Genomic DNA, 23,972 nt, shown 5'->3' on the forward strand with positions numbered 1-23,972 from the left:
GCGGACTTTTAGAGCTCCGGTGGTAGCACGGAGGCGGAAGGTGTTTGCCGGGTGTTCTTCGGTGGGCTGTGCCGTGAGCCACTTCTAGGCTGATGTGCTGGCTTTTCCGTTCCTTGAAAGAAATTCTTTGACGGTTGTCTTGCATAGCTTGGACTTGCATTCAATTGTTAATGCGGATTGGCTCTGGCTCTGAGAACTATGGGACTTGACATCTAAGGTCATCGTTCCTCTAGAACTTAGAACTAAGGATATCACACACATCCATGCCCGAGGTAGGATTCGAACCTGCGACCGTAGCGGTCGCGCGGTTCCAGACTGAAGCGCCTAGAACTGCTCAGCCACATCGGTCGGCTTAGTGCGGTTTCAAGTATTGCAAGGATCAGCTGGGAAGTTACTGAATTCGTTTGGGTTGTTGCAGTTGTGATTAAATTTTCATGTGGTTTTGAGTGCTGCACAGATCAGCAAGGCAGCCATTGTGTTTGTTAGCTTTGCAGCAGTTTGTTGTTTAAATTTACCAGTGGCTTTAGGTGCTGCTCAGATCAGTTGGGTAGCTGTTGAATTCATCCGAGTTGATGCAGTTGTTGACAGAATTTTCGCATGCTTTAAGTGGTGCACAGATTACGCACGCAGCTGTTGACATGGTTGATGTTGCTGCAGATTTTGCTTCTTGTATATTAATGTAGATTTAATTGCTGCGCAGCTCAGGCCAGCAGATTTTGAGTTGATTAGCGAGGCCGCAGGTTGACGTTGGTGGTCCTGATGGCAGTTGTGAGTTCAAGGCAACTGTTGCCGATATTTACCATTTCTGTTAATGCCGCAGTAGTAGGCGTTGGACTCCACGCACGAAGACTATTTCAGCGATTACGACATTGTCCGTTATGAGCGCACTCAAATCCGTTTGCGTCGTAAGGCGTGGATGATGATACTTTTAGAACGCTGTGGAACAACTACCTCCTTTAGCTTGACATATCTTCCCTAGTCGCCCAGGTGGGTTGTCGCTTCTGGCCGGTCATTTAGTTGTTGAAATGAGTGGTTGCTAAGGTATTGTAATTTGGATAATTTTTCAGCCCTCCGCTCAAGAACTGATCCTGGTCCCGAGCTCGGGCTACGTCAAAATCATCACATATTCCGCCCTTACTCCAAACTGATACTGAACCTGATACCTCCGTGTATGGCGGAGCGGAATACAAGTCCTCAGTTTTTGTCAAGGACGGCCAGAATACTGGAAAAAGTTAGACGATTGTTAATAGAAAATTCATAAAATGTTACTAAAGGGAAGTCTCTCTCATGACATCTACTATGATCCAACAAGAAAGCAAGTAATGTGTAGGTAATATAAAGCTTTCATTTTAGAGCTTGAAATACTTGGTAAATGCCGTACACGCATCAAACTCAAGAGAAATCAGAAATTTTCGAAACTGGAACTAAAACATTTGTTCACTGGAGCAAAGGAAACAAAGTAGAATGGATCACATGTGGTCCGTCTGCCCTATAATCCCTACAAACAATGTCCAACTGTGCATCAGAAACTGGAAGGTGAAAATGGTGTAGGGAACTGTTTTCATGAATTCATTTAATTTTATTTTAAAATTTTGTTCGTTAAAAACTCGTACAACATGTATACATAGCCTTACACACTGCCGTTGATAAATAGTATTTGTGGAATAATGATTTTTGTAAATTTCATTGGAAGAGCAGCGATGGCAGCGAAAAACTAAAAGTTAAAAATGAAACAGTTCTGGCCGCATAAAAACGTGTATTACAATGATTCTCAGTTTCAATCTATTTGCAGACCGTCTGTAAATCATTCTCCATTGGTGGTGAACGGAGAGGGTACTTCCTCTTGAGAGACGAACGTCAACTGCTCTTCACGCAACTGACAGCACCTGTTGTTCCGTTCACTTCCTCCATCTGCCACGATTGGAGAATGGTTTATAGAAGGTCTGAAAAGAGACTATAACCGGTCACAAATGCGCTAAATTTTTTATACGATCAAGACAGTTTTAATTTGTAGCTTTTAATTATTTGTAAAAGCTAAAGGAGAACTTATAGGCACTTCGTATTAAAAAACACGTACTAGTATGTCAAAAGCGAGCCAGCCCGCAGGAACATATTGCTTGTAATACTAGAGCATCCGAGAATGCTTCCCAACTGCTAAACATGCTTTGAAATTCAACGCAATCTCCTGCTCCCTCCTATCTCTGTCCATCTCCTCTTCCCCCTCATTTTGCCCATCTCGTCCTTGTAACACCTCTCTATCCATCACCTCCCACCCACCTCCCTCTGCCCATCTCCTCTTCTCTCCTCCTCTCTGATCGTGAGCCTTGTTTATTGTTACTGCAAATAAAACCTTGATGAGGAACTGAAGTCGCTTAAAATGAGCCGGTAAATCGGTAGGGACCATTGTTATACAGGGTATGACACAGACCTCTCAACTGCTGGTTCTCTGAGGATAGTAGTTTCAGTGACTTCATTTCGCTTACTTTTAATCTGCAAACGTGTAGGATTTCAAAAGTTCAGACGATTCATATTCCGTAGTAGTATTCTAATCCTAAGCTGATCAGCCATGAATACAATGTCCTTGTTTTCTGTGAAAACTAGCTGTGTGAAGAAAACAAAACAACGAATTATTGTGTATACAGCTTTTGATTGTGATTCTATATAAGGAGAAAGAATATGTATGAGAGAAACAGTTTTGATGATAGTTTTAACTAGAATTGCAGTGCATTTAAACTGACTTCGACAAAGGGCACTAAAGCACACACTTTCCCAGCACACAGTTTCCTTTCTCGCAGTCTTTAGCAGAAAATCTGCTCATTGTTGCGCATAGCCGTCTAAATGTATATTAGAGAATCGTGTAAAAATCTGAAGGAAATCGGTAAAGAACTCTTGAAGATTTCTGATGACCATGTTTCACTATTATACCGGTACATTACGTGTACATTCACATGTTATATGCAGAGTGGTCAGAAACAGTCTGAAAGCTTGTAAGGGTGCTGCAGGTAGATTGTGCTGAGAAATAATTATTATGAACAATTTCGATACCTTGCGCCATTTGCGAATCAATTAGCATTGAAGTTAGCCAATTAGGCTATTGTGCACGCAGATTCAAGTGACATGGCGGATACAATTAGTGTCACTTGTTGTCATACAGCAGTTGATAGCGCACGAGACTGCTCATTCTATGGCTTAAGTTCGATCATTACTACCGTAAGTTCGGTTTTAGAAAACTGAAATAAGAACACGTTTGTCCAAACCATCTCTGGTGGGCCACTTGAATTTGCATGCGCGGCGGCCTGTTTTGTGACTTCAGTGCTATGAACCCGGGAACGGCGCAACGCATCTATTTTTTTTCTGAACAATTATTCCTAAGCCGAACCTACCGTGCAACAGCCTTACAAGCTCTTCAGAGTGTTTCTGATCGCTCTGTATATACTAAAATATACAGCCTAAAGGCGTCTAAGTATTTATTAGAGTGTTGTTAATAATTTCAAGTAAATCGGTCAGGAACTGTTCTAAAATTTGGCAACATCACATATACATTTATCTATAATAAAAATTATAAATTGTTGGCTGTGGATGCTGAACGGTGGATGCAAAGGAACAGAAGTACAAAATTCAAGAATAGTTTGTTATTGAACGAGAACAGCCTAACATAATTAAAAAAGGAAAAGGTGTTCAGTGGCGGTCGCAAAACTCGAATTTTTTTTATTACAGAATTCCAATGTATGTACATCGACAATTATTGCTCAAAATGCGCGAACTGCAAAAAGTAACGATTCTGTGAGCGTTTGAAGCTGATCGTGAGCGACACGCCTCGGCGTAAGAGAACCGGTTCCGCTCTCATGCTCCCTATTTGTACAGATTTGAGTAAATCTGATTTGCTGGCGCGTTGTTTGGGCGGTTTTACTCAAATCGTGAACAAAAGTTTGAAGTGTGCCATTTGGAGATACGATCCAAAAATAGCATCAAGCTGAAACTAAATAGTCAACATTGCTTCTAATTGGCCCACATGTCTATTCAATGTAGGCCACACTGCAATAATGCACATGCCAAATGCCCTTCAAATTAAAATCGACGATGAAATGGGCCGATTCTGTGAAGATAGATACGCCAGCGGCGATGCGCTCAGAGACGAAAATGGCTTTGAGGACGAAAATGAGAGCCTATCAAGTCAAAGTAGCAGAAAGAGGCCATCCTCTAGCCTGAGCGATAGTTATTTTGGACCAGGGATCGATGATATCCCGCAAGTTTCAAGCTTTGTCCCTTTTTTTATATGATAATTACTTGTCAAACTTTAAACGCTTTTTTCTCAAAACCATGTTTTTCGGCATGGTTGTCGCCGCCCATGCTACAATTTTCATCCAATTTTAATGATTTTTGGTTTCCCTTGACGCAAATTGAATTTTCTTCGGTTCATCGTAGCCGCTTTCTTTATGTTGATATTTAGTATTATTTTCGGCCGTAGAAGAGGGGTCCAAAAATGGCCATTTTTTTCAAATACCCATTATTTTGCCATTTTTTCGCAAATTTCTACGATGAACTAAAATTACATCTCTAAGGATCAAGGAGATATGTTATTTCATGTTTCAGGTAACCACAACCGGGGTTACAGCAACAACCGTCGGTCTGCCTCTTTTCATAGTCGCCTCTGGAAAATCCCAATTACACAGTGGAGATATTAATATTTTTCAATAAAAATATCAATAAAGGCTTCATCGCAGCAATTCCTGTTTGTCTACTACATTCCAGCGTAGAAAAAAATCCTGAATTTGAGCAATATTTTCGTCCATCACCCTATGGTTCCCCCTTAACGAAGAACGGTGGAACTGGAACCAGAAACTAGTGTCACAGATAGAAACGAGGAACTGGGGAATTGGGAACAAGAAACGAATGACAACCAGGAGGAGGAGGAGGAGGAGGAGGAGCAGGAGAAGAAAAGAAAAAAAGAAAGTGACCAAAGTGGGCACGAGGAATAGTGGAACTACATCGAGAAATGAATGAGCACTTCGGAAAAAAAAGAGAAAAAAGTGAAACCGAGACAGAACCGTTAGGAATGGGTGGGTCCATAGAAATCGTTCCCGAGTTCTTCCGTTCAACGGCATCCCTTCCTACGCGAACGACTAACCTTAAACGGGCAATGAGTGCTGCAGTCTCCGCCGACCAACTGTTGTACGGTATACGTGACTGGCCCAGGAGAAGCTTGCACTGTTTCTGGACTACGCACGGCCTCCTCCTCCAGACGAGTCCCCCGGTCCGAGCCGGCGTCGCGGCGGCCGCGCGGAGCAGGGCGCTATCTGCACCTGCGGGCGGCGCCGCTATCTTATCGCGGGGCGGCGCGGCTCGGCGCGTCTCTTCTATTGACTCCGGACTCCGACTGGGCTCAGATTTCCACCGGCGCCCTGTTTACCCTCCTCCTCCGTGTTTACCTGCCCACCGCCGACAGTAAACCCGTGCCGCTTCCAAAACAAGTCGGCCGCTGCTATAGTTCACGGCCACGACTCGGCAGCTCGTCTCCATAGCAGCCGCTACCCATTAAAACCAAGAGGCGGTCCTCAACCGGCAGCTACTACCTCGAAAAAGTAAATAAAAAGAATTTCGTAATTTAGTTTTTGTTTGGTTGCAATTACATGCCTATAGTCGTGGTACATACCTAAATCTCCGGTACCATAGTACAGTACTATGCTGCTACAGGAACCGAAACAAAATGGTGCAGCCTACTGAACTGCCGTATCGTGTGGCAAATCGTTCTCTGGGTTCAAAGGAGAACAACGCTGCAACAATCCGTGCTGAGCTGACCCCACGTGCAAGAAAACGATGCACCGGTAAGCACTTGTATACTGACGACTAGATGATTTCCGAGGTGGAGCTTCTCCTAACAAAATGACCTGCAGAGGTCTCCGCTGAAGACGACACGTCTCCATTCGTCCCTCCATTCACGCCTGTCGCGACACCACTGGAGGCGGGCTGCACGATGTTGGGGCGTGAGCGGAAGACGGCCTAACGGTGTGCGGGACCGTAGCCCAGCTTCATGGAGACGGTTGCGAATGGTCCTCGCCGATACCCCAGGAGCAACAGTGTCCCTAATTTGCTGGGAAGTGGCGGTGCGGTCCCCTACGGCACTGCGTAGGATCCTACGGTCTTGGCGTGCATCCGTGCGTCGCTGCGGTCCGGTCCCAGGTCGACGGGCACGTGCACCTTCCGCCGACCACTGGCGACAACATCGATGTACTGTGGAGACCTCACGCCCCACGTGTTGAGCAATTCGGCGGTACGTCCACCCGGCCTCCCGCATGCCCACTATACGCCCTCGCTCAAAGTCCGTCAACTGCACATACGGTTCACGTCCACGCTGTCGCGGCATGCTACCAGTGTTAAAGACTGCGATGGAGCTCCGTATGCCACGGCAAACTGGCTGACACTGACGGCCAACACCGCGGTTCCTGGTGTGTCCGCTGTGCCGTGCGTGTGATCATTGCTTGTACAGCCCTCTCGCAGTGTCCGGAGCAAGTATGGTGGGTCTGACACACCGGTGTCAATGTGTTCTTTTTTCCATTTCCAGGAGTGTATTTGAGTACTGCCGTGTCATTTTTAGTTGATCTTCACTTCTACTACATAAATCTTAATACTAAAACAACAAAAAGTTATTGAATTGTGCAAATAATGTCAGAAGCTACAGCTGCTGTCCCAAATCTCATGTAACGCAGATGTTTCAAAAACGCTTTTTATGTTTTTCTGTTTTATTATTTACCCATCATTTATATTTAATCTAATCACCTGCTCGCAGCCTCAGTGAAAATTATTAAAATCGAAACATAATTTTTATTAATATTATTATAATGATGAGGACTCCCGACAATACTATATTAGGTAATGTTTTGTGATTGGAGAGAATATTATAAGAAAGATGCTGAACTGCATATAGAAAGATAACTCTCGGGGATTATTTAATAGTCTGGCAAGGGGAAGGCATTCAAGCTAGGTAGAAATTTTTATTTCAGTTGCAAATCTATTTGGTCACTATGTGATCATCCTCAGTGCTAGTACTGAAGCCCCGTGGACTCAAATACAAGCAGTAAAACTGCAATATCTGCACTTATCAATGAAGAGGACTTGTCAGAACGAAGCTACAAATGCATTTCGAGTTGCATTTATACCTTCCGTCTGACACGTACCATTCACTGATATGTGCAAAATTTCAATTTTACTACTTGTATTTGAGAGTCCACAGGGCTTTCACACTAGCACTGATAATGGTCACATAGTGACCAAATAGATTTGCAACTGAAATAAAAATTTCTACCTCAACGACCAACGCTGACCCTCCTTCAAGTATCCGTCGAACGAGGGGCTGTATTTTCTGAGTATACTTGCAATGAACCTGTCTGGCAACTGACTTGCGTCCGCATCTCGTGGTCGTGCGGTAGCGTTCTCGCTTCCCACGCCCGGGTTCCCGGGTTCGATTCCCGGCGGGGTCAGGGATTTTCTCTGCCTCGTGATGGCTGGGTGTTGTGTGCTGTCCTTAGGTTAGTTAGGTTTAAGTAGTTCTAAGTTCTAGGGGACTGATGACCATAGATGTTAAGTCCCATAGTGCTCAGAGCCATTTTTTGAACTGACTTGCATTCAATTAGTTTTGTGCTGTCATATCACCTGAAATTGCTTCGTACGCATACTCCTTGATATTTTATGGGTGTGACTGCTTCCAGTGATAGTTCAGCAATCGTGTGAGCATGCAAATAGTGAGTTAATCTACCTGTTCATAAATAACACATTACATTTGTTTATGTTTATGGTCAGTTGCTAATTCTTGCACCAAGCATCGATCCTCGGCAGGTCTTTCTGCCTCTCCCTACAGATTTCTAGCGTTGCTTCGTATCGAAGGTCTAGGGGTGATAGATCACGTCATAGTGAACAATTTGTGTTAGAGACAAAATATTCACTGATTTTGATTAGACATAAAGTTCACTGATGGTTCCAGGCGACACTTTGTATTGGTTATACCTCTGCGAGACGGCAAGGCGTACGCATTCTAGAGCGTGTGTATGCCTTGTGTGTCGCCTATAATCCAGTCATCTGCTTCGTATGAAAGGGGGCAGGCCCAGCAATATTAAAGTTACTCATTTGCTTCTCAAATATCTCTCTCCGCTTAGATGAACTCACTGTTAAGGTTTCCTTGTTGATAATCACTGTATCAGTTAACTGGGGTAGGTCGTGAGAGGCACACCTGGTCAGTGCATCTGATAGTTCATTGAAATCTCGTTGTGCCAGGGCCGGAGAATACTGAAGGACGCCTAGCGTTGCCAAGAAGCGCAAGTGACCATTTTGTCTCTAACAAAAGTTATGACCCATAATCATCTGATGCAAAGACTTCCAAACAGCCCCTATAGTCGTATTCTGAAAAGTGATGGTGCTATTACACTCCCATGGCGTACGCCCAAAGCTACTTTTGCTTCTAATATGTTCGTCTCCTTTGAGAATGACATGCTGTACTGTACTTGCGAGAAACCAGCGCACTAAGATGGGTCGACATGGCGATGTGACAAGACAGCACGAAGGGGTCATAGCGTTTGGACCTGAACACAACTACAGCGCAACACTTTGTTACTGTACCAACGTGTACTGTACAACTTGGGTATAAGGAATGGTGTACCATTTGCAGCCTTGCCAGACGGAGTAATAGCGATGGTCGTGTAAAGAATCTAATATATAGAGACCAGATGCAAGAGTCGCGACTTCTCAGTGGGAACTAGTTTCAAACCCAACAGGAATTGCTTCTGTCATTGAATGCATCTATATGTGCATGACTACAATTCACGCTTAAGTGCCAGGTAGAGTGTTCCTCGAACCACCTTCAGATCATTTTTCTACTGTTCCATTCCATGTTCATGCAGTGACTGAAATCGGTTTGCGACAGATATAGAAATTTCTATTTCATCGACCAATGCTGACCCTCCTTTTGTTATTAATACTGGTGTGGTGGTCGTGGTGCCTAAAACTCCTGACGGATTCCCAACATAAAAAAAAACTTTAATATTGCTCGTCTGTTTGGGATACGTGCTGCTGTTAAAGTCCATTAACGCCAAATTTCGTCGCTCTGTACTAACGTATTTCTGCGGTAATTTCACACAGCGTTGCTTGTTTGTTAGCACTGACAGCTCTAAAAAATGCCTCTGCTCTAGGTCGTAAAATGAAGGCGTGCGTGGTGAGAGGTAGTGCATGAAATTTAGTATTCTCAGCACACCCTTGACACTGTGGATCTCGGAGTATTGTCACCAACGATTTCCGAAATGGAATGTCCAGTGCGTGTAGCTCCAACTATCATTCCCGTTCAAAGTCTGTTAATTCCCGGCGTGTGATCATAATCGCGTCGGAAACCTTTTCACACGATTTACGTGAGTGCAAATGACAGTTCCGCTGTAGCACTCTCCTTTTATAATTAGTGTACGCGACAGTACTTACACGTGTATATCGCTGCCTCATGACTTTTGTCATATCGGTGTATGTAACGCAGTCACAACGACAAAGAACATTGTTGTGACCACGACTGACAATTGCAATGTACTAAGGGAATTGCACAGGCGCCTTTAGGGGGGGGGGGGGGGGGGAGAATTTGGCAGGGAAAGCTGGATGTTTGGCTAGCATCTACACGATGTTCAAGCATGCATTATTCATGATCTTTTCACATTTTGTTTCCCTGTATATCTCGCGAAAAGATCATGTAGGTGAAATTAGAGTGTGTGTGGTTTGAGGTTTTAGGGCGCTAAACGGCGTGGTCATCAGCGCCCAATGAAATTAGAGGCTTACTAGCGGTCTTTTTTCCGCGAACGATTCACAACTGGAACAGGAAAAGGGAGAAGTAATAGAGGTATAGAAATTACGTTCCACGAGACACCATGAAGTGCCTTGCGTAGTACATCTAATAGCTGCATAGAATCGGCTGGCACATACTGCTACGACTGACTTCAACGTACACCAGCTGGTACGAGTTCTACACCGTATGCAGCGCTCCGAAGTTACACTACTGGCCATTAAAATTGCTACACCAAGAAGAAATGCAGATAGTAAACGGGTATTCATTGGAAAAATATATTATACTAGAACAGAGATGTGATTACATTTTCACGCAATTTGGGTGCATAGATCCTGAGAAAGCAGTACCCGGAACAACCACCTCTGGCCGTAATAACGGCCTTGATACGCCTGGGCATTGAGTCAAACAGAGCTTAGATGGCGTGTACATGTACAGCTGCCCATGCAACTTCAACACGATACCACAGTTCATCCAGAGCAGTCACTGACGTATTGTGACGAGCCAGTTGCTCGACCACCATTGTCCAGACATTTTCAGTTGGTGAGAGATCTGGAGAATGTGCTGGCCAGGGCAGCAGTCGAACATTTTCTGTATCCAGAAAGGCCCGTACAGGACCTGCAACATGGGGTCGTGCATTATCCTGCTGAAATGTAAGGTTTCGCAGGGATCGAATGAAGGGTAGAGCCACGGGTCGTAACACATCTGTAACGTAACGTCCATTGTTCAAAGTGCCGTCAATGCGAACAAGAGGTGACCGAGACGTCTAACCAATGGCACCCCATACCATCACGCCGGGTGATACGCCTGTATGGCGATGACGAATACACGCTCCCAATGTGCGTTCACCGCGATGTCGCCAAACACGGATGCGATTATCATGATGCTGTAAACAGAACCTGGATTCATCCGAAAAAATAACGTTTTCCCATTCGCGCACCCAGGTTCGTCGTTGAGTACACCATCGCAGGCGCTCCTGTCTGCGATGCAGCGTCAAGGGTAACTGCAGCCACGGTCTCCGAGCTGATAGTACATGCTGCTGTAAACGTCGTCGAACTGTTCGTGCAGATGGTTGTCGTCTTGCAAACATCCCCATCTGTTGATTCAGGGATCGAGACGTGGCTGCACGATCCGTTACAGCCATGCAGAAAAGATGCCTGTCATCTCCACTGCTAGTGATACGAGGCCGTTGGGATCCAGCACAGCGTTCCGTATTACCCTCCTGAACCCACCGATTCCATTGAATCTCGACCAACACGAGCAGCAATGTCGCGATACGATAAACCGCAATCGCGATAGGCTACAATCCGACCTTTATCAAAGTCGGAAACGTGATTGTACGCATTTCTCCTCCTTACACGAGGCAACGCAACAACGTTTCACCAGGCAACGCCGGTCAACTGCTGTTTGTGTATGAGAAATCGGCTGGAAACTTTCCTCATGTCAGCACGTTGTAGGTGTCGCCAGCGGCACCAACCTTGTGTGAAGGCTCTGAAAAGCTAATCATTTGCGTATCACAGCATCTTCTTCCCGTCGGTTAAATTTCGCGTCTGTAGCACGTCATCTTCGTGGTGTATCAATTTTAATGGCCAGTAGTGTAATATGTTGTCTGGCATGCTTATTTAGAGCAGTCCCCGAGTGCAATCTAAGCAGCATGGTACTGTAGTAGTAGTCCCATGGGGGCGCCGACTGTGGCAGGCCCCGAGACGTCCTGGGCGGGATCCCCAGAAGGGGTGAGAGCATGGACCGCCACGGCACGTCGCGTCGCGTCGCCTTATTGACGCGCGGCGCGGCGCGGAGCCAGGCAATTAGGCTGTGGCCGTGGCGGGGGCGGCGGCGGCTGTGGAGGCCGGCATTGGCGCCTCCACGGCGCATGTGCGAGCCGGCCAGACGACACGTGCAATCGATAGGCCGGGCCGTCTCCGGCCGCCGTCCCGCTTCACGCACGTAGCGGCCCGATCCCACGCATGCGTGCGCCGCCGCGACGCTATGGCGAAGACCGCCATCTGCTAGCCATTCGTGTGTGGCTCAGGTGTTCCCTCCCGCTGAACAATAGAAGTAGACACACTGACGAGCCAAAGCATTATGAGCGCTGCCCACGGCGAGGTTGAATGCCTACGGTTGGTGTTGCAGGCACGTGACACTGAAGGAAAGTGTGTACATAGTTCCGCGTAGTCAGCGCGTACACTTTCCCACTAGAGGGCGCCCCGCTAAGCACAACAGCGCAGGAGCAGCGCTAATCCGTCTCCGCACTACGAGATGGCGCTGTCTTAGAAACGGACCAAATTCTGCTTCCACCGATCCGTGTATTAATATGTAACGCAGCCAATGAGATTGCTGCTAACGTACAACCTTTTCTCTTCGCGGATCACACTCGCGCAGTGATACCTGAACGCGTGAGGTATTATAACGAGTGTACAGAACCCCGATTAGTCAGTCTGCATTAGTCTGCCGTTTCAGTCTGCGCCAAATAAGATTATCATATTCCTGTACATAGCCATGAAGAGAAATGTATAGACACTTTGTCAAGTATCAGAGATATGTGAGAATACGATTAACGTACCAAGACCAAAGGAACTTCTGATTGTCAATTGTAAATAGCATCCACAATCAAGTTAAGTAAGGTTTATGATTGTTATTATTTTAATAAATGTGTGTGAAAATTAATCAAGTTCTGTTTATGTGCTACTCTAAGCGTGCAAGTGGCATTTCTATCGTCTGACCTAACGGCAGAAGATAAACACTCCACGATAAGACCACGAGACATATTGCTGACACTCGCCTACTTCGCTAGAGCGACCAGTCAAATAATCTGATGGTGTGTGTACCGAAGGTCTTACAGTACGCACACCACAGAAAGATTGTAAGCGGAGGAGAGACAAATGGGCATTCATTATAGCGAAGATCAGGGCCGCAAATGCGGAAATCCACCGATGCAAGTGATTTTCACAAAGGGCACGTTGTTGTGGCGCTGCGGCTGCAAATGAGAATCTCTGAAACGGAGGAGCCTCTGGTCTGTCAGAGTTCTGCTGGCAAGTCGTTGAAGGATGATGAAGTAACGAGTAGGCCGTAAGGTGGTGGAAGACCACGTCTGATCAAATAACGTAGAGGCCGGAGGATCCCCCACTGTGTAATCCAGGATAGGCGGCGATTTGTGGCAGATCTGACGACAGAATACTATGCTGAAGCAGGCACTAGTGTTTCGGAGCACACCGTTCAAAGGCCATTGTGGAACTAAAATGGCTCTGACCAGTATGGGACTTAACATCTGAGGTCATCAGTCCCCTAGAACTTAGAACTACTTAAACCTAACTAACATAACGACATCACACATCCATGACCGAGGCAGGATTCGAAGCTGCTACCGTAGCGGTCGCGCGTTTCCAGACTGAAGCGCCTATAACCGCTCTTCCACTCCGGCCGGCTTATTGTGGAGCACTAACTGCACGTCACACGAAAGACATTGTCACTTCTGACTGCAGTGGGCTTGTGCCCACTGCAGTCACTGAGTTTTCACAGTGGATCAACAGAAACGCGTCGAATCAATCGCATTTCTTATTACACCAGGTCGATGACAGCGACTTTACACGACGTCATTCAAGCGAATAGCTGCACGAAACATCCATCACGCCGCAAACGCAAGCCGGTGAGGGCAGAATTATGGTATGGGGTACACCGAGTTGCGCTGCCATGGGATATATAGTGGTAATCGCAGGCATCATGACAGCAGTGAATTACGTGCACATTACTGAGGAGAACCTGCGTCACTTCGTGCTTGAAGTCTCAGAGTTCACACTATGTGATCAAAAGTATCCGGACACCTGGCTGAAAATGACTTACACGTTCGTGGCGCCCTCCATCGGTAAATCAGGAATTCAATACAGTGTTGGCCGACCCTTAGCCTTGATGAAAGCTTCCACACTCACAGCATACATTCGATCAGGTGCTGGAAGGTTCCTTGGGCAATGGCAGCCCATTCTTCACTGAGTGCTGCACTGAGGAGAGGTATCGATGTCGGCCGGTGAGGCCTGGCACGGAGTCGGCGTTCCAAAACATCCCAAAGGTTCTCTATAGGATTCAAGTCAGGACTCAGTGCAGGCCAGTCCGTTACAGGGATGTTATTGTCGTGTAACCACGCTACCACAGGCCCTGCATTATTAACAGGTGCTCGATCGTGTTGAAAGATGCAAGAAGGTGCTTAAAAGATCAGTGTAGGCCTGTGCTGTGATAGTGCCACGACAAACAACAAAGGGTACAAGCCTCCTCCATGAAAAACACGAACACCATAACACCACCGCTTCCGAATTTTACTGTTGGCACTACACACGCTGGCAATGACGTTCACTGGGCATACGCGCTGCCCACACACTGCCATAGGATCGCCACTACGTGTACCGTGTTTCGTCACTCCACACAAAGTTTTTCCGCTGTTCAATCGTCTAATACTTACGCTCCTTACAGTAAGCGAGGCGTCGTTTGGTATTTACCGGCGTGACGTTTGGCTTATGAGCAGCCGCTCGACCATGAAATCCAAGTTTTCTCACCTTCCGCCTAACTGATAAGAGTACTTGCAGTGGATTCTGATGCAGTTTGGAATTCCTGTGTGATGGTCTGTCTGTTACACATTACGATCCTCTTCAACTGTCGGCGGTCTCTTGTCAGTCAACGGACGAGGTCGTCCTGTACGCTTTTGCGCTGTACGTGTCCGTTCACGTTTCCACTTTACTGTCACATTGGCAACAGCGGACGTAGGGATGATTAGGAGTGTGGAAATCTCGCGTGCAGACGTATGACACAAGTCACACCCAATCACCTGACCACGTTCGGAGTCCGAGTTCCTCGGAGCGCCACATTGTTGCTCTCTCGCGATTTCTAATGACTACTGAGGTCGCTGATATGGATTACCTCGCAGTAGGTGGCAGCACAATGTATCTAATGTGAAAAACGTATGTTTTCGGGGTATTCGGTTACTTTTGATCGTATACTATATGAGCTCGATATCGACGGAACGTTGAACCCCGTCTTCCTTTCTTGCTTCCTTCCTTCCTTTTCGGAACGATAAAATGGTTTGTTTGTTAGTCTTTATGAGTTACTGTATCACACATTATATTACTATGAAACTATTGTGAGTTTTGCACACGCGCGTGAAGCTTTCCTTGGGGCAAGAACCACCTGGTATTTCCTAGTAGTACTTCCAACTATTAGGGTCGTGTTATTAACCCCACGCCATACCATTCACTTGGACGAAATCCATGCCCAAGCGGTTGGAGACGACACGTGCGAAACAGACCACCGTGACTAGCAAGACAATCGCGGTACAGACCGACATACTGATACCTGTGATGTAGCGACACGTTTGTGTTTTCCACCCTGATACTGCTCTTCCAGAAGTTAACACTAATTTAATTCTTTTATAAAAGACATACTTCAAAATATAAATTTTTACATGCAAATAGAAACTATTATCTTCCTGGGCGTCTTCAGGTGTTACTTTTTCAGCAGGAATGTAGTAACACGATGCCTAAACACAGATATTGTCAACAAAAAAAGTAATAACAGGGAGAAATGCTCCCCTTTAATGAATTTGTAACAGGAAAATGCTTACAACTTTAAAAATTAGTGGTCCTGCAAGGCATCGTACTTTCGAAAGCGTTGTGGTAGATGTAATGCCATTTTACACTCCGTGTATGTCCACGTCCTTTCGCTTCGCATTTTGTGTTTTTATACATATTTTTGACATCCTGTGCGTTTTTTCGTGTTTAGACGTCGGATCAGTAAGTTTAAGAGTAATGGGCCTACTATTGCGCTTGGTCGAATACGTGTTTCACCTGGTGATGGTTTTCCACACTTTTAGTAGTCCGGCATTTGGACATTTCTTAACATTACCTCTGCCATATTCATTCGGTAATTAACTTACGTTTTCTTTCTCTGACCGTCTTTTTTCTTTTAGGATAATGTACGTATTGAATAGAGCCACATCCGACACATAAAAATAAGTTCGTCCCAAGTCCCTTTCCCACGAGTCTGACTCGTGATGTTTACATTCGGTGCTCACTTGCATCGACTTCGAGTCGGACTCTGAAAGTACAGCAAGCGATTAAGGAAGCAGTTACCGTTAAATTACCAAGTGACAGCATAAACAAAGACGGAGGTATCTGTTTAAATTCTGCTTACAGTAGTGCTCATTACTGGTAGAACATTCCTAACGTTATGCGCACGCAGAGGTTTTTCAAGGTCAACTCACTGTTGTGTGGACTATACCAAACTGTTACGACCCCAGCAGTGTGTCTCTCTTGATTCGCTGGATGTCTTCTGTCATGGCCTCTATTGTTCCTGATCTATATTAACGACATAGGAGACAATCTGAGTAGCCGTTTTAGATTGTTTGCAGATGATGCTGTCATTTACCGTCTTGTAAAGTCATCAGATGATCAAAATGACTTGCAAAATGATTTAGATATCTGTATGGTGAGAAAAGTGGCAATTGACCCTGAATAAGGAAAAGTGTGAAGTTATTCACATGAGTACTAAAAGAAATCAGCTAAATTTCGATTACGCGATAAGTCGCACAAATCTGAGGGCTGTAAATTCTACTAAATACTTAGGGATTACAATTACAAATAACCTAAATTGGAACGATCACATAGATAATATTGTGGGTAGAGCAAACCAAAGACTGCGATTCATTGGCAGAACTTTTAGAATGTGCAACAGGTCTACCGAAGAGACTTCTTACACTACTCTTATCCGCCCTATTATAGAGTATTGCTGTGCGGTGTGGGATCCGCATCAGGTGAGACTGATGGATGACATCGAAAAAGTACAAAGAAGGGCAGCTCGTTTTGTATTATCGCGAAATAGGGGAGATAGTGTCACAGACATGATACGTGAATTGGAGTGGCAATCATTCGTTGAGACAGGATCTTCTCATGAAATTTCAATCACCAGTTTTCTCCTCCGATTGCGAAAACATTCTGTTGGCACCCTCCTACATAGGGAGAAATGATCATCAAGATAAAATAAGAAAAATCAGGGCTCGCACAGAAAAATTTAAGTGCTCGTTTTTCCCGCGTGCCGTTCGATAGTGGGACGGTAGAGACACAGCATGAAGGTGGTTCATTGAACTCTCTGCCAGGTACTTTATTGTGAATAGCAGAGTAATCACGTAGATGTAGATAAAGGAATCCCAAAACAGGAATAATATTCCAGAATTGTTCGAATTAGCGACCTGCATGCGATTTCCTATACATACGTACTCTACTACACTATTCACCCGAAAAAAAATTAATTTGGTGTAGTTACTACTAACTTTACGTATTCATGAATTTCGTATCACTTCATTGTTATTAAAGGAGGAAGGACATAAAGGAAATGTAAGACGTGATTGTGAATGCTATCTGTTACGTGCGTGCCCTCAAAGTATAAAATGAACCACATATACTAAAATGATTCGGTGGAAGATGAAATCAATGAAAAAAAATTGTATCAGTGCAAAATGTTCAGGTATTCTGTACGTGATGTGTAATGAATGATCGCCCACTACTGAAAATAGATCACATCGGGATTCGAACCCGCCATTAACAGGAAATCAGAGTTCAAACCCTAGCCTACGTAAATTTCAATTGTCGCTATACAATCACGAGGTATGTCGGCTCAAAAATTCGTTGTAAAGCGTAAACTAAACCCCTCATTTTCGCTCACTTCTGAAGATACAAGATAGCTGTAAGCAAAAACACTGCATTTTTTTCTTCAGTTTCCACAGTGGTTAGCACACTGGACTCGCATTCAGGAGAACGACGGTTCAAATCCCCGTCCAGCAACCAAGGTGCACTGATGTATTTCATGCCAAAGCCAAGGCAATCTAACTATAAAACTAAAGAAGTCTCTCCCTGTGTGGGGATCACATAATTGTGCAAGCCCTATTGGTGGCAGTCACTGCAGCATATGGAAGTTTGGGTCGAATAGCCGAACGGTTAATGCAACGGCTCGCGTAAAGCGGGAAATCTGTGTTCTAGTCTCGGTACGGCACAAATTCTCATTTGTTTCCAGGAAACTGCTTAGCTGTGGTGGTACGGTATTCGGAATTTGCGAATACTGTTCTTGACATCAAGATTTTGGTTGTCTGTTATTTTCCTAAATCTCCGGAGGGAAATGCCGGGATGTTTCCTTTTGTAATCAAAGTTTGTGCTCGATATCTTATGACCTCGATGTGGACGGAACGTTAAACTCTCTGAGCTGGTACGTTTCTGGCACCAGTTGCCATCAATTCTCATTTTCTTCTTAGAGTCGACTTCGATGTTGATTGCTCTTCTTCACATCTTTAGGGGCGGGCATTTAACTGCGGCGCGTGCATTCTGCCGGGACTCTTGTGTGTGGATCCGCGGGGTGAGGTACAGTGACGTGGGACTGTGTACGTAGGCAGCACACGATGAACCCGAGTCGGAACGACGAAGGAGCGTGGCCAGCCGCTGCAGCGTGTTGAATCAGTGCGACGCCGATCAATTGCCCATGGTGATTTGGTTTTCCTAGAGGTTGGAAGGACAAGTTCCTTCGAGTCTGTTACAAGCTACACAGGCCGAATGAATTGGAGTCGTCGAATTGCTTCTGTGGGTGGCGTGCATTTAACTGAAAATGCCGTGTACAAAAAAACTATTTGGAATTGTTCTAGTTGTTTATCACGCAACACGGTGTCGTGACTTGGTACTTGAAGGCAGTTCAAGAAATGTGGATACGTGCAACAAACCGACATGAAGCGTGGCTAAATACGTAGCTAGAAGTGCAACGAGTAGTGCGTAAGTCGGTGTCTGGCGTTCCAAGCCATGCCGAGATATTTCTTCCATTCTACCTTGCAGTTCATTATTGTAATTTGGCGTTTAAATGAGTGCCGAGATCATTCTTGTCATCTTAACTTTAGGAAATTATTTTAGTGGTCCTTTTGGGACTTGGTTAATCAAATTTTAAGGGACGTGACTGGCCAAGTAACTCACGGAGGCTGATTTCATTGAAAGTATTGATTACCTGTTCTCTAGACAAGATTGTGTATCCCATGGCTCAGAATATTGTCCGCCGCTGATGTGTTTTGTGTTGTAGATAACTGGCAGCGGTCGACGGGAGATGACTGGGAACAGAGTACCACGGTGGCAGAGTGATATTTAAGATATTTAAGGCCCCGCTCCACCACCTACCCCTTTACATCTCGGGTTATGTTGTTACTGTCTTGTGATTCCATCCTTCACGTGAAGAGTTATGGTGTCTGAAGTTCAATTGCAGTGCAAATTTGAGTACATTTCTATTTCTTTTGCTGTCTCGTGGATCTCTTGTCTTGATTAAAGTCCTTTGGTGTGCTCGCGTCTATCACTAATTCACACGCAGTATTGAAGCGGCCTCATTTTAGAGGCTGTTGACATATGGTCATGTTCTAGTAGTAATGATTTTAATAACATTGTTGATTAATCAGCCGCGCGGGATTAACCGAGCGGTCGTGGGCGCTGCAGTCATGGACTGTGCGGCTGGTCCCGGCGGAAGTTCGAGTCCTCCCTCGGGCATGGTTGTGTGTGTTTGTCCTTTGGATAATTTAGGTTAAGTAGTGTGTAAGCTTAGGGACTGATGACCTTAGCAATTAAGTCCCATAAGATTTCACACACATTTGAACATTTTTGATTAATCAACTGAGTTAAGTAAACTTGAAAATTTGTTTGGTCAAATTACAGCACCTCTTTAGTCTTGGAAGTGATTTTTATTGTAATAAAGTTTTTAGGAATAGTGTTTTATTTAGGAAAGTTGGCTAGCCAAATCTTACAAGATCTGTGTTCTGGCACTTAACGTATTCTTTAGCTGATTGGAAGTAATTAGACTTATGATAGGAATCGTGTGGATATTAGTTCCATCTAAGTAATGAAGTTTATCTGAGTTAATGTAACTAGTTATATTCAATTTTCAAGTTTTTATGGTTCTTGTTCTAGTTAAAGAAATTTAGTTAAAGAAATTTGTTTGTCATTTCTCCAGGTATTCTGGCTTTATAAGCCAATCGCCTTTATTACTGTGATTTGATAATGCTTTATGATTGAATAAAGAAGTGTGTGGCAACTACAACGGATTACCATTGTGATTTCGGTGTGTCCTTCTGACCCACACCCCACACTCATCTTCCATCCTTTCAGAAAGAGGAAATGCGATACAGCTGTGGCAAAAATATGACATACTGTAGAAAATCTACTACTAATCGCTTTCATTAGCATGTAGTTTTCACAGCAGCCGCAAGAAAATAAACCTGACTGAGGATATTTGAAATCAGCCACTCGTGGATTCGAATTCAGAGTTAAATCCGTATTCATCTTGATTCATCCATTACAAACGATGAATGGATGGCCATCCATAAACAAGCGACACTGAGTATCAAAGCTGCAGCGTGCAAATAGCGAGCTCTGTGAGCGGTCGGCAGGTACTTACCGGAGTTAGAGCCCTCGTTGTTGTTGGTGCTGCTATTGTTATTGTTGACGTTGGTGGTGTTGTTGTTGTTCTCGCTGTTGGTGGCCTTCTCGAGCACCTCGTGGTCCTCCTTGCAGAAGAGCCCGTCCTCGCGCAGCGCAAACTCGTCCCCCGGGATCAGCTGCCGCTCGCAGGCGCTGCACCGGAAGCACTCGATGTGGTAGATCTTCGTCTTGGCGCGCATCACGAAGTCGTTCTTGCTGAAGGACAGTCCGCACTTGTCGCACTTGGTCCCGAACAACCTGGGGTCAAACAAGCAGAGCGGGGGCACCACGTTAGGACGCTGAAGCCGAACTGGCTATCAAGGGACAAAAACATCCCGAATGAGTAACCAACGCCAAAATGGCACGATAGACAGTGGCAGCTTCAGACCACAGACTGGAGGTAAGAATCGGCTAGACATCATCCAGGTAATCACTCATACGTAACACCATTCGCTTGAATTTATATACGAACATCTAGGAGGGATCCAAACTGGATGGCCCGTTCGGGTTTAGAATGCGATTGGTCTGGTGAATTTTTGAAGGGATTTAGTACGGTATACTAGGCATGAACGAAAGTAGTACCTCCAGAAATTTAAATGGACCAGAAGTGAAACTCCCTGGCAGATTAAAACTGTGTGCCGGACCGAGACTCGAACTCGCGACCTTTGCCTTTCGCGGGCAAGTGCTCTACCAACTGAGCTACCCAATCACGACTCACGCCCCGTCATCACAGCTTTACAGGAAGTTTCGTATCAGCGCACACTCCGCTGCAGAGTAAAAATTCATTCTGGACCAGTAGTGTTCTCCGCGTGTATACACCATGTATCAGACAGGGTGAGCAGCATTATCGTATTGTTCGCTTGACGATGTTGTGGTCTACACGAAAGTATCGTCGTTGGACGATTGTACGGAAATATAGAAAGACCACTGCATAACTTTCTTTTGATGTATTGAGTGGCAGCTCTTTTTAAATGTGGATAAATGCGAGATAATTCCAGGACCAAAATAGTAGAACCCAAAAGTAGCCAATTAGATGATTAGTGATAAACTGCCGGATGACGTCACATCTTTCAAACATTTAGGTCTGACACTAAATGAAGCGGACACGAAATTTCAGTATTAGAGTTTAACGTCCCATCGACAACGAAGGGATTAGCGACGGAGCACAAGCTCGAATTTGGGACAGATCGGGAAGGAAATCTGCCATATCCCTTCAAACGATCCATTGCGTCATTCACGTTAAGCAATTTAGGGAAACCAAGTAAAACCTGAATCTGTTTGGCAGAAAGGGGTTTTGAACCACCGTGTTCCCGAACAGGAGTACACTGTATTACCATCGATTCATCTTGGTTGGTGGAAGGAGAATGGAAGATTTAGATTTGTTGGTAAGATTGTGGGCAAGTAAGCTGCACCTATGAATTATACAGCATACAACATGCTGCTGATAATGTTCCCGAGTACTGCTACAGCGTTTGGAATGATTGTGAATTATGATGAATGGGTGACAGCAGAAATCGAAAGAATTAACAGCCGAACGAGTTGGAGTAGTCCATACGATAGTGTAACAGGGATGCTCAGCGAAAAAAAATGTGAATATGCAAGAAAGTCGAGATCGTACTCATGAAATACTATAGGGTGAATTGAAAGATCAGATGCTGAAGAAAAGTGCGAACAATTCTGTTCAGTCTTTTAGAAAAAGTGAAGATGAAAAAATAAATAAACTGGATACAGCGGAACGCAAACCCGCTACCCACTGTTTCGATTCGATCTTGTATTTCATGTTACCGTCTTCTGAAGGCTTTAAGCGCAGGTATGTCATTATCTGACATTTCACAATAGTAAGTTCTACCAAGAATGACATGCTTTCATGAATGTTCAATGGGTCGTTACCTTAAAACGGCTTACTCGCACAACACGCGAGTCATAATGCGAATACAATCTTTCTGTTTTGTTATAGGTTCTGATACTTAACTGGTTTAATAACGGTGTAATTTATAATATTCGATGTAATTTAACTAAGTACGTTCTTTGCGAGGAATGAGTTTATTTGATTGGCTTTATCTACAAGATAGCTTCCCTACTTGCAGTAAGATACTTTGTTTGAAGTTTTGCATTTCACATGTAATAAAGATTCTGCTGCCGATTAGGAACAGTGATCATATAAGAATTAGCTTAGGGTTTTGCTAAAAGTGTGAATGATGAAATAATTTTCATCTCATTTCGAGAAATAGTGTAAATTGGTATCGCACTATTTCTAATGGAACTTTTGTAAGTCGATGTCCTTATTGACTGTATATTGTAGGATAACTTTTTATATGTAGCAGATTTCATCATTTTGTAATTTCCATGAAGAGTCTTTAAGTTTAAAATTTTTTTGATTTGTTTTAATATTTGTTGGGCTATGGTTAATCTCCAAATCGTACTTGGCCTTTACCTATACCGCTAGAAGTATTTTGACAATCGAAATCTCTAGATAATATTTAAATCCCACGGCGAGAATAAGAAAGGTGTGGTATTAAGGACATGGAGAGGGCTAATTTTTGCTCTGAAATGTGGATACAAACGAATATTGTCAGTTACGAGGTGGTGAGCCCATGTGAGATCAGATCATATAACAGCCTAATCACAAAGTCCATGAAACATTTCAAGAAATTGGCACTGGTAAGATAGCCAAGAGCAACGTAATTAATGACACACTTTGTGAAGGACAACCCTTTGAAGCTTTTTATAGTGTTTTTATCAATGTTCTGTGTGTTCACCCTTCGTCACACGGCGCGCATCTAATTGATTTTGCAATTATGCGCATTCACGACCCAGAAAAGACGGTGAGAACAGCTTCTGCGATGCAGAGTCTCAAGCTGTAGAGGTGGGACGTAAACGCTATCCTTGATATGATGATGACGATCATCATTGATCATCACCAATATCATCATCGGTCATCATCATCATCGGTCATCATCATCATCGGTCATCATCATCATCGGTCATCATCATCATCGGTCATCATCATCATCGGTCATCATCATCATCGGTCATCATCATCATCGGTCATCATCATCATCGGTCATCATCATCATCGGTCATCATCATCTCCAACGGTTTTGCAGCCCCAGGCTGTCTGGAACATAAGGCTCGCCTTCTGGCCCTGCTTTGTCACCATTATTCTGTGTTCACACTGGGCCAGTTCTCACCTCTTTATGCAACACCTTTCTCCATATTTTTCAGCCATCTATCCCTCGGTCGTTTTCCTAGCATCTCCATTTCACGTATCCTTTCGGGAATCCTCTTGTTTTCCATTTTCTTTAAGTGTCCATACCATCTTAGTCTTATAACACGTTTGTCGATATTGAAGTTTTATGTTAGTATACTATAGACAGAACAACATGACTAGCGTATGTGCAAGGGAGAAAAATGGGCGTTTTAGTAGAGTTAATGTAGGAATTTTACAGTCGTCCATTTCGTAAACACTGCGATTTGCGAGCCATACACAGCCTACAACTGCTGCTGGAGAGCGCTGCAATCACGTATACCACAGTGAGGCACTCGTACCGTAAGCAGAAGTCGCATCGTTTCTTAGTGTTCAGCAGCACGTTGAACTCTGAACGCTGACGTTCGAAAGCACGGTCCAAGTGCCGATGGCTTGAGTAGTGTGTTTCACTACGTCCGTAATGTATTGGAGCAAGGAACGCGCG

General features: G+C 44.6%; 1 protein-coding gene across 1 annotated transcript in view; it reads right to left on the reverse strand.

Annotated features, from left to right (window-relative positions):
* The window catches only part of LOC126262804 (insulin gene enhancer protein isl-1), a 468,702-nt gene that overhangs the window by 133,570 nt on the left and 311,160 nt on the right, over positions 1-23,972 (reverse strand). The window contains exon 4 of the mRNA XM_049959645.1: positions 20,258-20,538. Coding sequence (XP_049815602.1) covers positions 20,258-20,538 — 281 coding nt within the window. The remainder of the gene's footprint in view (positions 1-20,257; positions 20,539-23,972) is intronic.

This window comes from Schistocerca nitens, chromosome 6 (genome assembly GCF_023898315.1).
Source record: "Schistocerca nitens isolate TAMUIC-IGC-003100 chromosome 6, iqSchNite1.1, whole genome shotgun sequence".
In the NCBI taxonomy this organism is placed as follows: domain Eukaryota; kingdom Metazoa; phylum Arthropoda; class Insecta; order Orthoptera; family Acrididae; genus Schistocerca; species Schistocerca nitens.